The 15,257-nt window shown below is 38.1% G+C and overlaps 1 protein-coding gene and 1 non-coding gene across 2 annotated transcripts; both read left to right on the forward strand.

Annotated features, from left to right (window-relative positions):
• Window positions 1-1,582: 1,582 nt before the first annotated feature.
• On the forward strand, window positions 1,583-1,721 carry LOC149010927 (small nucleolar RNA Z247). Its single transcript, XR_016174903.1, has one exon. It is a non-coding gene; the product is annotated as a small nucleolar RNA Z247 (small nucleolar RNA).
• Window positions 1,722-7,877: 6,156 nt separating this feature from the next.
• On the forward strand, window positions 7,878-8,424 carry LOC149010928 (uncharacterized; the record flags this gene model as incomplete). Its single annotated transcript, XM_089162509.1, is given in 2 exon segments — window positions 7,878-8,038; window positions 8,040-8,424. Coding segments are annotated over 2 exon segments (546 nt in total), but the record flags the coding sequence as incomplete, so codon positions are not given.
• Between the last annotated feature and the right edge of the window lie 6,833 nt (window positions 8,425-15,257).

The following is a 15,257-nucleotide window of genomic DNA, read 5'->3' on the forward strand; positions in this document are numbered from 1 at the left end:
CATTACCATACAACCCCTTATTCTGTGCCATTTTGCCCATTTTGGCACAGAAATGACAAAAAACTTGTATGGTAAACCGGTCTAAAATAAGTGTGTCAATTAAGAAAAAGTGTGCCGAACCGGGCATTTGACACATAAATTCGTTTTGTCAAAGAAGACAAAAGCAATTCTCTATGATTTTGCGGGGCACAAGTGATGCTCGTGACGCTGATCAGGGTTATCGATGTAATTTTCACAATAACCCTGAAAGCTCCTCATCTCTCGTATCTCTCAACTCTCTCGAATGCTCTCTACTTTCTCTCACTCAACTCTCTCGACTCTCTCCGGTCTCTCGAGACTCTCTCGTCTCAATTGTATGTTAGATAGAATGACTATTATACCCCTATCTTTTTTATTATGTACTTTCTTGTAATTGTCTCACACAATATATATATATATATATATATATATATATATATATATATATATATATATATATATATATATATATATATATATATATATATATATATATATATATATATATATATATATAGTTCTCTCTCATCTAAGATAGAATGAGAAGAGTATTTGTGTGCAACCTAACTCTTTTATGGTATCAGAGCGGGTTCGATCTTCTCATCGTGTGTTTTATGCTCTTTTTTCAACTAATTCGTGTGTTTTGCTTCTGGATTTCACAGTAATCTGCTGTTCTTCTCCTGTTTCTGTTGTTCTTCCCCTGTTTCTGCTGGTTTGTGTGGACTACTGTTTGGTGCTGCTGTTTCGGTTGTGCGATCTGCAGATTTTGGTGTTCGCAGTTATTTGGTGCTCTATTTGCAGTTTCTGCTGTTCGATTTGTTGTTCAAGGTGGTTTGATGATGGATCTTTATTTCTTTGGTGATTCTTGGAAGAGTTGTCCGATCTGCTTCGTGGTGATTGTTTCTGCAGATCTATTTTTAGTGCGATCGTGTTTCAGATTTCTCCAATTTGTTTCTTGTTCTGTTGGTGATTCAGCTTTGGTTTGTTGTGATCGTGTTTCTTGTGCTTCTTCTTCTTGCGGTTGTGTTGTCTTTGCTAGTCTGCGGCTATGGCGTCTGATTATGTTCCTTTAGATTCCCCTTCTTTTGATGTCCCTCCACAGTTGAACTTCTCAAATGTGCATCACTTCTTGTCGATTAAACTCTCTGCAACAAACTATCTCGTTTGGAGATCTCAATTCATGCCTTTACTTAAGAGTTTTGATCTTATGAAATATCTAGATGATTCGTTCCCTTGCCCTGCGCCATTTCTTGAAACTTCTGGTTCGACTTCAGCGGCCAATTCATCGCAAAATCCTGCATATTTCGCTTGGCAACGACAGGACTAGATCTTGTTGAGTCGGCTTTTGACATCTCTCATTGAAGAAGTTCATTCTCAGGTAGTTGGTTATTCTACATCTTACAAGGTTTGGAAGACTCTCAAATCCACATACGCTTCTGCTTCTCAGGCTCGGATAATGCAACTTCGTATGCAGTTGCATTCAATCAAGAAAGGTGCAAATTCCATTTCTGATTATTTGTTGCGGGTAAAGAAACTCTCAGATGCTCTCTCTCTTGCGAGTCAGCCGATCTCTGATTCTGACCTTGTTCTCTATGTTCTTGGAGGTCTTGGTTCTGAATATAGTGCTTTTGTTACCTCTGTGACAACTAGAGAAAATTCGGTTTCCATGTCTGATCTTCATGGTCTTCTGCTGTGTGAGGAACTTTGTATGATTACGGCTCTTCAAGAACTCACTAATGTAACTGCTCAACTAGCCTCTTCTTCAGCTTTGGGTTCCAAGAATTTTCAAGACTCTGGTTCTAAGCCACGTTCTGATTCTGCTTCTGGATACAGGGGATACAGAGGTGGTACTCGATTTCAGAATTTTAGTGCTCACAGATCTCCAAGTTTTTCTGGTAATCGGTTTCATGGTAATGTTAGAGGTGGTTTTCATGGAGATAATCAAAAATTTCCTCAGTCTTCTATTTGTCAATTATGCAATCGCTCAGGGCACTCTGGTAGGTTTTGCTATCAGCTTCAGTCCTTTGTTGCCTCCTCCCCATAGGCAAATTTTGCACATTCTTCTTCTTCCTGGGTTCCAGATTCAGGGGCGTCTCATCACATTACTTCTGATCTGAGTTCCTTGCGTAGTGCTTCAGAATACAATGGCTCAGAGATTGTCAAAATAGGTGATGGTTCAGGTTTGGAAATTAAACATTGTGGATACACTACTCTTACTTGTTCTCACAACTCTTTTTCTCTTAATCATGTCTTACATGTGCCTACTGCCTCTACTAATCTTCTATCTGTTAGTAAGTTCACTGCAGATAATGCTGTTTTTCTTGAATTTCATCCATCTTGTTTTCATGTGAAGGATCTCTCCTCAGGGCGTATCCTGCTGACCGGTCCTCTTGATAATGGAATTTACAGATTCCCATCATCCTTATCCTCTCCCATGGCTTTGTCAGCTGTTTCTGCTTCACCTGCAATTTGGCATCTTCGGCTTGGGCATCCTGCTCCTATGGTCAGTCGTATCATCAATCGTTTTTCTCTTCCTACGGTTGGTGGCAAGGATAGTTCTCTTTGTACACCTTGTCAGTTAGGTAAATCCCATTGTTTACCATTTCTTGCTTGTAATAATCATACTACAGCTCCTCTACAAATTGTGTACTCTGATCTTTGGGGTCCTTCTTTTGTTCCTTCTCATGAGGATCATCGCTATTATATCTCCTTTGTAGATGACTTCACCCGCTATACATGGTTGTATACAATTTCTAATAAATCTGAGGCATTCCTTGTGTTTCAAATTTTTAAAGTGTTTGTTGAGAACCAGTTAATTTAATTCCACAATTAAATATTTCCAATCTGATTGGGGTGGGGAATTTCAAAGTTTTTCCAAATTTCTCAGAAATTGTGGTATTGGGCATAGGCTATCATGTCCTTATACATCTCAACAAAATGGACGAGTTGAACGTAGACATCGCCAAATTGTAGATGTTGGTTTGCCCTTGCTTGTACACTTTGGATTATGCTTACATTTTTGGTCTGAGGCATTTTCTACTGCTGTCTACTTGATGAATCGTATTCCCACAACGGTTCTTGGGTATGACTCTCCCTATTTTAGGGTGCATAACCATTCACCAGATTATCTTTTCCTAAAGGTTTTTGGTTGTAGGTGTTTTCCACTGTTAAGACCCTACAATAAACACAAAATTAGTATAGGTCTGCCCCTTGCATTTTTGTTGGATATAGTGCAAACATAGACTTGTGGTCTTGGATATGTGTTTAGTCCCAAGAACACATAAAAGGTCCAAGGTAAACTATCCCAGAATAAGATGGTGGAATTTGAAAGGAGAGTACTCTAAATCCTTCGTTAATGAAGTAGTCAAACAAGGAAAATGGGATTTTAAAGGGGATACCAATGCAATGTGGAATGAGATGGCTATGTGTATTAAGAAAGTGGCTAAAGATGTTCTAGGTGAATCAAAAGGAAAGATCCATTCTTATAGAGAGACGTGGTGGTGGGATAGTGAGGTTCAAGCTGCCATTAGGAATAAAAAAGATAGTTTTAAGACATGGCAAAGAACTAAGGATGTTGAGGATCTTCAAAGGTATAGGTTAGATAGAAATGAAGCTAAGAAAATTGCGGGAAAAGCAAGGGAAAGGAAGTATGAAGAGTTATACAATAAGTTGGGCACAAAGGAAGGGGAAAAATCTATTTATAAGATAGCTAAGATGAGGGATAGGAAGAGTAGAGATCTTGACCATGTTAGATGTATTAAAAACGGAGATGGTAAAGTATTAGTTTGTGAGGAGGATATTAAGAAAAGATGGGAAACATATTTCTCTAGTTTACTAAATGAGCATTCTTCAAGCACTTATGTTTCGGACGATTACACTTTTCACCAAGGCACTGGTGTCCGAACTTATATACGTAGAATTTCGATGTCCGAAGTAAAAGAAGCTTTAAGGAGGATGAAACTCGGCAAGACACAAGGTCCTGATGAAATCCCAATTGAAGTATGGAAGAGCTTAGGAACCCATGGACTAGTTTGGTTGACTAAGTTGTTTAATAAGATTATGAGCACAGGGAAAATGCCAGATGATTGGAGGAGAAGTGTTGTGGTTCCAATTTACAAAAATAAAGGAGATATTCAAAGTTGTAATAACTATAGAGGCATTAAATTGATGAGCCATACGATGAAATTATGGGAGAGAATAATTGAAACCCGGTTGAGACACTTAACTACATTTACGGAGAACCAATTTGGGTTTATGCCGGGAAGATCTACAACGGAGGCTATTTACTTAATTAGGAGACTTATGGAAAGGTATAGAGAATGTAGGAAAGACCTTCATATGGTATTTATTGACCTAGAAAAAGCTTATGATAGAGTCCCTAGAGCGTTAATTTGGCAAGTACTAGAGAAAAGAAGTGTTGCAAGTAAATATGTAGATATAGTTAAGGATATGTATGATGGTTCGGTGACTAGTGTTAGAACAGTGGGGGGACAAAGTAATGAATTCCCGATAACAGTTGGGCTACATCAAGGGTCAACTTTAAGCCCATATTTATTTGCACTGGTAATGGATGAATTAACCAAAGACATTCAAGATGAGGTCCCCCTGGTGTATGCTTTTTGCGGATGATATTGTGTTGATTGATGAGACCCAAGTGGGGATTAATACCAAATTAGAATCATGGAGAGTAGCTTTGGAATCAAAAGGCTTTAAACTTAGTAGATCGAAGACAGAATATCTAGTTTGTAACTTTAGTCATGATCGGGCAGATGATGAAGTGGTGATACTTGACGATAAAGAGATTCCTCAGAGTGATTGTTTTAGGTACCTAGGTTCAATCATAAGTAAAAGAGGTGATTTAGAAGATGAGGTTTCCCAAAGAATTAAAATAGGGTGGATGAAGTGGAGAGGTGCATCCGGGGTCTTATGTGATCGGCGTATTCCATTAAAGCTTAAAGGAAAATTTTATAGGACCGTTGTCCGACCAGCTATGATGTACGGTGCAGAGTGTTGGGCTGTTAAAAAGAATCATATAGATAAACTCAGTGTAGCAGAAATGATGATGCTAAGATGGATGAGTGGCAAAACTAGGATGGATAAGATAAGAAACGATCATATTAGAGTTGGTCTGGGAGTTGCTCCCATAAGTGATAAGCTTAGAGAAAGTCGTTTGAGGTGGCACGGCCACGTTCAACGGAGACCTATAAATGCTCCTGTTCGGAGAAGTGATATAATCCATATTGAAGGAATTAGAAGAGCTAGGGGTAGACCTAAGATAACCTTAGGAGAAGTGGTGAGAAATGATATGTATAGCTTAGGCCTTGTATCTAGCATGGCCTTGAACAGAACCGATTGGAGAGCAAGAATCCATGTAGCCGACCCCATTTAGTTGGGAAAAGGCTTATTGTTGTTGTTGTATAGTGCAAATCACTATGGTTATCGGTGTTATAACCCGATCACACAAAAGATAATCATATCACGTCATGTTATGTTTGATGAAATGGCCTTTCCTTTGAAAGCAAACAGATCATTATCATCCTCTTCTTCAAGTCAGAGGGGGTAAAGAGTCTTCTTTATGTCCAGCGGCGCCTCTGGTTGTATTTCAAGATGCTGATTCTACTTCATCTCCACTTTCTTTGATGTCACGGTCTCATGGATCTCAAATTCAAGGCTGTAGATCACAAGCACAAGAAAGTTATGTTGTTCGGTTTGCTGGGCCTGTAACTAATGAACTTGGACATTTTGATAATTTTGGGCCTGTACCTAATGGACTTGGACATTTTGATAATTCTGGACATGTAATTAATGGACTTGGACATTTTGATAAATCTGTTAATCTTTCATTAGATGTGGGTAATGGTTCACATATGTTTGTTGGGCCTTCCACTACTGGGCCTTTGGTGATAGCTTCCCCTAACGTATCTTGTAATTTGCCTACTGGGCCTTTGCCACACAATGGGTCTGCTCTACATGATTCATCTACAACTGGGCCTCATAACTCTATTTTGGAGTTGGACACTTCTAATACACAGTCACATGGACCTCCTCACACACTCATCATATGCTGACCCGTTCACAGACTGGAACACGGGTTCCCAAGAAGGTTTATAGTCTTCTTGCCACAAAACATCCTCTTCGCATGGCTCTCCTTAGCACATGTCAAGCTGATCTTGAACCGACATGTTATTCTCAGGCTTTGAGGCATCTTGTTTGGTGCCAAGCCATGGACACTGAGTTTAATTCCCTTGTTATTAATAAAACTTGGGTATTAAATCCTCCTCCCCCAAAGGGTAATATCATTGGTTGCAAGTGGCTTTTTCGAATTAAGCGTCGTTCTGAAGGTACCATTGAGCGTCACAGGCTCGTTTTGTTGCTAAGGGCTACACTCAAGAATATGGATTGGATTATGATGAAACGTTTAGTCCTGTGGTTAAACCAACCACTATTCGCATTCTTCTTGCCTTAGTTGTCTCTTCTAATTGGCCCATTCGCCAGCTTGATGTCAATAATGCATTCTTACATGGTTCTATCACTGAAGATGTTTATATGCATCAACCACCTGGTTATATTGATTGTAATTTTCCGGGTCATGTTTGCAAGCTTCAGCGCTCCTTATATGGACTCAAACAAGCACCTAGGGCATGGTTTCACCGCTTGAGTACCTTTTTGCTTAGCCTTGGGCTCACGGGGTCTAAGACTGATTCTTCATTATTCTTTCGTCATCGTGATGATGGTCCCCTCTTCATCCTTGTTTATGTTGATGACATTCTCATTACTAGCCCTTCTCATAAGGCTATTTTGTCTCTTATACAAACTTTGGCATCTGAATTTGCTCTAAAAGATCTTGGGTCAGCATGATTTTTCTTGGGAATAGAACTCATTACACTTCCTACGAGGTTACTTCTCTCTCAACAAAGACATATTTGTTCCTTGCTTGATTGGGCTGGTATGACTGGAGCTAAACCTATAGCAACTCCATTTTCTTCGTCTTCAGCTTTATCCAAGGAAGGTGGTCAATCACTCCCTGATCCCACTCTTTATCAAAATCTTGTTGGTGCTTTACAATATGGGACCCTCACTCGTCCCGACATCGCATTTTCGGTCAACTAGATGTGCCAGTTTTTGGCTTCTTCGATTGACTTACATTGGGCAGCTCTTAAGAGGTTGTTACGATATCTCAAGGGGACTCTACTATATGGGTTACATCTCACTCTCTCTTCCACTCATGGTCTACAGGCTTACACTGATGCTGATTGGGCGGGGTGCCCTGATGATCGTAAGTTTACAGGAGGATTCTTGATATTCTTGGGTGATAATCTCATATCTTGGCAGTCTCGCAAACAAACCAATGTTGCTCGCTCAAGTACAGAGAGCGAATATCGGGCACTTGCTTTGGCAACTACTGAGTTAACATGGGTGCGATCTCTTCTTACGGAGCTTGATCTTGCATCCTCTACCACACCCACTCTTTGATGTGATAATATTGATGCTACATATCTCTCTGCTAATCCCATGTTTCATGCTCGTACTAAACACATTGAGGTGGACTTTCACTTTGTTTGTGACAAAGTTGCCAATGGGGGTCTTCATGTTCGCTACTTATCTACACATGAGCAGCTTGCTGACATACTTACGAAGGGTTTATCCGTGTCTCGTTTTCAGCACCTTCGTTCCAAACTCAAGCTCCTTTCATGCCCCTTGACTTTGCGGGAGGGTGTTAGATACAATGACTATTATACCCCTATCTTTTATATTATGTACTTTCTTGTAAGATATATATATATATCAGTTCTCTCATCTAAGATAGAATGAGAAGAGTATTTGCGTCCAACCTAACTCTTTAATTGTGTCTCATCATCTCCGAAGCTGCCAAGAAGAAAATCCAGGCCGACAGAATCTCCATCTCGAAGGTCCTCAAGCTTTCCAAGCTCAAAACCGATTACCGTCCATTCAAGGCCAAACGGAAGCTCTGCCACTCCTATGATCTCTTTTTCACTGATAAGCGAGTCATTCCTCTCCTTAAAGCTATTGGGTATGTAGTTCTTTAAGAAAAAGAAGATTCCCATACCAGTTGATTTGACCCACAAGAACTGGAAGGAGCAGATTGAATTTGCTTGTGGGTTTGCCCTTCTGTACTTGAGGACTGGCACTTGTAGTCTTCTCAAAGTCACTAGTGTCTCTCTGGATCGGGATGAGATTATTGCCAATGGCAAAAACACCATTGATGTTATTGCGGAGATCATCCCAAAGAAGTGGGCAAATGTTCGCTCTTTTCACTTGAAGATGACTGAGTCTCTGGCGTTGCCGCTTTATCAGTCTATTCTAATTTCTTCGGACAGTGGGATCAAAGAAGCAGCAATTGATAAAACCAGTGGTACAGTTGCTGATGCACCAAGGAAGAATTAAGAAAAGTAAATTGGGAAGCTGGAGGGTGTTGGAATGAAGACTACGAATAAGAAGATTAAGAGTAAACAGAGTAATACCTCTATTAAGGAAACTGGGCTCTTTATTGCTGGTTGGGTTCCCTGTAACCAAGTACAATAGTGTTTCATCTTTGCAGTCAATTTTGGTATTTTGTCGTTGTTCCTTTTTATTAGTTAGTGATTACTGCAACAGTTTGGGTTTCGATGGCCAGAGTTTCTCTGTTACTTGTTGGGGATATAATCTTTGACTCCATTAGTTATCTGTGGTGTCCTGAGTTTTCTAACTGTGTTAATTACTTCTGTTTTGTAACATGATACAAATTCCAATTTTGTTCACATTTTTATCATACTCATTCAATGAAGTCAGATTTCATTGCAAATTTTTTTATGTGGATGGTATATAGTTGGCTTTAATTTCTGGGAAAGACAAAATCTAGCTTTTTCCTTCCACGATGAACTTTCTCCATTCTGAACCTTGTACAGTTTCTCATGTATAACAAATTTTTAATATTCATGAATGTCTATTTAAATTGGGAACAGAATGGAACCTTATGTCCTACGAGCTCAGGCCACACTGTGTTGTGGGGTTGAAAAGGACCCTTGAGCTGTAATAATATTTTTGTCCTCTCATTGCTTCCTACTCTATGATGTTCTTGTTCTTTATTTTAACTTTTGATGTGTTATCTTCACAGATGTAGCTGGCCCCATGCCATAGTTTGAATAAGGCTTAGTGGTGGTTGTTATTTAATGAAGAGTTAGAAGGCAGTATATGAACCCTTGTGGTGTTATTATAGAAATGGTTTGGAACCTTATGAATTATGATGATCATAGAGAGATAATAAATGTTTAATATTTGAATTATTATTGATTAAACACTGTCACAATTATTGATTATTGTGGCTTAGTGTAAAGTATAGAGATGTCTAAACAAAATTCTGAAGGCATGGAGTAAGGACTCCAAATGTTGTTATCCTATGATTGGCCTTGTTGATAGTGCTGCAATCTGAATTGCTGCTCATTTGTGCAAAGTTGCATGTCTTCAAGGCACTACATGTATATCCACCACAGTGTGATGAACCAAGTTTATGCTTATGACCTCCACTTTTGGTTTTGTAAGCTGATGGCAATTTCCTATACGAAACCACAGATGAAATCATAGCATTCAACAACTCCTCTCAATGACTTTTGGTGGCATATCTCGCATTCCTTTGACAACTATATTCTTAATTCTTGTGGTAGATTTTAGGACAGAGTATTTGCCTGAATTGAAAGTGGTAAGGCTGGTTCTGGTGTGGCTATCTATCTTTTAGATTTCCTTATGTTTGAAATTGGAGGAACTGAAGTTTCCTGGGTTGAGTTGGTCTTGTAGGCTGCTTTGATACTATTATTAAGCAAACAACATGGAGCAAAAACCCATTAGAGAGGGAGAAAGAGTCATAGATTTGAGATTTTCTTTGAAAGTAATTATCATTTTGGGAACCTTAGGTTTGCCCATTTTTGTGTTAGGAAATGATACAGATCGTTAGGATTATCTTACCTTGTACTGATATGAATGATTTAAGTTTGAGACCATAGAACAAGTGTAAATTGGTAATATTCTAGCCAGCTGTGGTGTCTGATCTGAAATTAGATTGAACACTTTACAAAGGGTTGAAATCTTGTTGACAACACAAGAAAGGTAATTTGGGTTTACAAGAAGTTTTTAAATGGTATTCAGTTTCAGAATCCCCTTGAAAAGTTTAATTTACAAGATGAGTGCCGAAGCCATAAATTTAAATTTTCCATCTGTTTCAGTTTGCTTCGTATTTGTGGGTTTGTCTTTGGTGATTCACATTGAGTGGAGAAATTCAAATTTTCAGTCATGCAGATGTTTTTGCTAGAAGTGTGATGTATACTGAAGTATGGTTTGCATGATTACCAAGGTATCACTCAGTGAGACTCCCACCAATCACTTGAAACATTATAATCTCGCCTGATTTTATGTGAGCAATTGTATATCAACTGATGTGTATTTACCTTTCTTAATTATTTTATTAAAAAAAAGTGTGCCCATTTTGTACCCTGACTTTGTACATATCATACAAGATTCTCTGCCAATTTTGCAAGAAAAACGTCCCCATCTATGTCTAACCATACAAGATTTCAGTACATATTCTGTACCAAATTTGCCCAATTCGGCACAGAAGCATAAAAAGTGAATTATGTGCCGAATTGGGAATTTTGGCACAAAATCATTGCCATACAACCCCTAGATGATCTACTAACTCCCCCTAAACCATGGCCACATCTCCTTACTGCGAGTAGAAGTAAAAGCGATACTCTCTCCTTTGGAACTATTCCTAGGAAAACTATTTTTAGGCAAAGCAATTTGTTGGAGTCAAAAGTATACATCATTAAGATCGGGGACATGCTCACCAGCTAAGTGACGTCCTTTGATCACCTTTTGTTTAGGATTCAAACTTGTAAGAAACTTAAACATGAAAACTCATTCCTCTAGGCTTTGATTTTCTTTATATCAATATTGAGGGGCTGAAAAACATTCAACTCCTACATCGTGATTTTGAAAGAATTGTAATAAGTTTATAGAGATTTGTCAGCCTACTGAAACTGGAATAATTTTTCATAAAAACTACAGATATGTGTCATATTATTGGCTTTGGAATATGTTTCTTGCAAATCATCCCATATTCCCTTGACAATCTTGTGGAATATGACATTGGCCACTGTGCCAAATTCCTTACTATTCCATATCTGGATCTTGTAGCATCATCTTTGGCCCAACTAGAGTTGGTTTTATTAGTCTCAGCAAGGGGGTCAATCTTAACTTACCTTTTGCAAGAATATAGACATGAACAACTAAAGACAACAATAGGTAGTTGGAACAAAATTTTAAGGTGATGGTCGAAGCATCAATGGTGTTGGGCCAACTGGTAATTAATTTATGCTAATCTGTAGCTTTCTTTTGTTCTGTATTCATTCTGATCGTTCAGATATTCTCTGCTGCTAATGATTTTGGCTTATGAACACTCACATCGTCTCCTACGGTTTCATTAGAATCAGCAATACTCATGGTGGAATTGCTGGTTATGGTAGACATTCAAGGTAGAACTCATCAACACCACAAGATAGAACTCACTCCAAAAAAACAACAACGAAGGGAAGAAAAAAATAAAAATAAAACAGTAGCAACCCAGAACTTGGATAAGGAAAAAAAGAATTCAGTAGTATACAGAATAAGGGAGTAGGTAGGGTAGTACAGATAAAGTCGATCTAAGTTCAAGGGACTTCGGTATATGTCGTAGGTTGGAAGATTAGTTACATGATAGACTAATAGGAAAAAAAGAAAGAGAGCATATTACTTGCAGCTATGGGTGATTGCGCAACAAGAAGAACAACAACAGAAAAAAAAATTATAGAAGAGAACGATGGTGACAAAATTGGTTTAATTAAAAGAGCTTTGTTAGAAATAAAACTCTTAAGAGTCAAACTAGTTACTGAATCAAAGTAGAAGACAAGGAAGAAGAGAAAGAAGAAGAAGAAGAAACTCAACTTGCTGTAGCCTGCGATTCTAGATCAACTTTCCATAATCACAGTTTCTTCTTATTTATTTCAAAGTCCAATTATAACTTGAGAGACAACTAACTTCGTCCTCTAGTAATGGAAATTGAATCACAACTGGAGGATAGAATAAAGTGACATTGAATCCTACTCGAAATAGAAAGAACAAAAAAAGAAGTATTAAAAATAGTAACAAACTAAAAATAAAATAAAAAATTGGTAAACACTAAAAATAGAAACTATGTAACTCTATTTTTATACAAAATTATGCACCCAAGGGTTCTTCTCTAAAAATAGAAACTCAATAAATTAAGCACCAAGATTGTTGCCCCAAGTTTCACGCATCTAGGCAACAGCCACAAAACTTGTGTACCAATGTTGCGAAAATCTCAACAAGAAGCAATGGGTTAGTGTCTGCAACAAGTTCAACGTTCCATGGAGATATTTTGTTCGAATAGACTGCTCTAGTTAGCTGGTCTTCCCATTGAACCTACACAGAGGGAACAAAAGGAAAAAGATCAAAGAGTTACTTCTCACCCTTTATTCTAAAAAAATATAGTTACAACAAGCACAATTGGAAGAGAAAATAACCTTAAGACATCGCCACCTTGAACCAGGCCACCAGAGAGGATCCTCATCTTCTACGCCAACAATGGTACCACCAAGTCTAATTTGTCAATAGAAAAATTAAGAGTTTCCATTAAAAGAATTTGAGATGTTATAGGCATCTAAAAGATCCGCAGTGAAATGGTTTTCTTGATCACCTCTGCTCAAGTTTGTCTTTTTCAGCTTCAGCCTTTATTTTGAACCTCATGCCAACTTCATAGGGGGCTTCAAGCGATGTCATGCATCGGGCATAAGGTATTATGTATTCAGAATGAATTGTTCTATTGAAAACACAGATACAGGTATATAAAAAAAAAGGGTTAGACAATTTGAACTTCCACATAAAACAACTAAACTATCAAATCAAAGTCCAAGCATAGAACAATATTACTTACCTTGGTTGGTAACAGATAGTGAACCTAGTATGGTTGGACATGGCATGAAAAGCAGAGCCAAGTATACCTAGCTTCCTGCTGTATCTAGACACAACGGATGCAGGCACAATGTGCTCACCATTCTGAACCCGGCGAACCCCTACACCAAGTTCTCCGGTTTCACTTCTGCAAAAGAGGCTTGTAACATGAATCCAGGCATAAACTAAGAAGGTAAGTGAAAATAAATTATCAAACCCTAAGCAAATGCCATGTGATCATTGAAGTAATCACGCAGATTGGTAAAGAACCTAATAAAAATAAAAGAATCCCCTGTATAAAGCCTTTTGGCGCCTAAAAATGTACTCCAGCCAGTGGTTAACATGTGATGCTTTCGTTGTCCTACAATGAACAAAAACCATGCATTTTAGAAACTGCGGATGGAAGAGATAGAAGTCAATAAAAGCTAGGGTTTTAAAGAAGAGCCATGGAACAATCTTTGCATAGACTAAGAAACCATTTGCCAAATAAACCATAATTTACAAATGAGAAACCAAACAAATTGGGTTGGCCAAAGGCCATAGCATAGTATCAGTATCAAAGCTTCAATCTATTAACATGGAGACTTGGTTAACAAATAAAAAAGGTAGGAATTTTAATGCAATACATACCACAAAAAACATGGGTGAAGCGCCACACCACCCCTTGTAAATCTTGTGTCACAAGATCTTGTGATGGGGTTTCGAGGGACATATCCTATGACAAGAACAACATAAGATATTACTTAACGATTATTACCAAAAAGTACTAAAACAAAACACTCAGGAACAAAGGACTCTAGAGAGAAAGAATGTTGTTCCTTATGAAACTATGGAGATATGGGAGTACTGACCAGACGTGGAAGGCATTCCTCAGCATATTTCTTTGGAATGGTTAGTCCACCATGTACGCTTACATCAGATGCAGTCAATTTTTTGCAGAAGGAGTATATTCTGGTTCTTTGAGGTTGAGGACCAGCCACAACTTCTAGATTAGGTACCTTTTGTTGAAGGATCCACAATATTAACAACGTAAAACAATAGCGTAACAAATAAAACCAAACTGACACCAAACCAATTTCAGCAAAGCCGAAGGCAATACCTCCATTTCAGGAAGCAGTGTGATTTCTGCAAATAGATTATTCGTGTCTACTTCAACCTACAAAAGCATATAAATTTGGAGTAAGATCAAACTTGGATTTAACAGAAAAGATATACGATACAAAAAAAATAAATAAAAAAAATAGAAATAAAAAAAAAAATTTTAAAACACATGCAGAAGCATGCACACACAGGTTTAAAACCCATTGTTGAAAACTCAAAACACGTTTTGGCAAGTGTCGCTTTTAAGTCTACTAAACAAGAGTCAAAATCTTGGTAGAGCCACACAAAAGGATACCATTCGCTGGATATGAACAACTTCGCATAGCATCATCGATGGTACGCTAAAGGTAGTACTTCCAAGAGCAGGGTCACGTTCAAGTTCATCGTTAATTGTGAATGCAGTAGCCTAAATGGAACCCAATGTTAGTACTTAGAATCAGATTACGTAGAAAGTAAATTAAATAAAAAATTTGCTATTTGGATAACAACCAAATTAACTATTCAAGTAAATCCTATTGATCAAATATTCGAAAGAAAGGACGATTGTAGGGAGGATCGAACATAACCTGTTCTAGATGTCCTTGGGGAAAGTAAAAGACCTTCTCCCCAATGCAAGGAATAGAGATGCTGAGGGCCGCACATTTGTCCCACAATGCATCACGAAAGTTACTTGCTTCAGCTGAGGTGAAAATATGAAATTACTGCATATGAGAAAATGCAAAACCAAAAAATAATTGAAGCAGGAAAAGACAATGCCGTTTTCTCAAATTTCACAAACAACACAGAAGTTCTCTGTCCTTGAACCCAAAAACAAAATATAACCAACTAGAGGAGGAGAGTAATATAGAAGATCCAACTGAACAATCAGAGAGACAAAACTTAATAAGATTGCAACATTAAATGATATCAATGGAGGGGAAGAAAAAAAAAGATATGATCCAAATGAAAAAATAACATTGAAGTCACCTTGGTTTGTATAAGTGACTATGGGATCGATCTCCTGCCCAATTCTAGTAGAACCCATGCTTCTTTGTGTTGCCATTGCACCTAGGAGGTTAAGTAAATACAAAAGAGACTGTTTTAGGAGATGAAAGAACGGCCTTCCAAGCTTCTCAAATCACTTGGACCAACACACAAAA

Source organism: Hakea prostrata, chromosome 7 (assembly GCF_041222555.1).
Source record: "Hakea prostrata isolate BN-2017 chromosome 7, UWA_Hpros_2, whole genome shotgun sequence".
NCBI classification, from domain to species: domain Eukaryota; kingdom Viridiplantae; phylum Streptophyta; class Magnoliopsida; order Proteales; family Proteaceae; genus Hakea; species Hakea prostrata.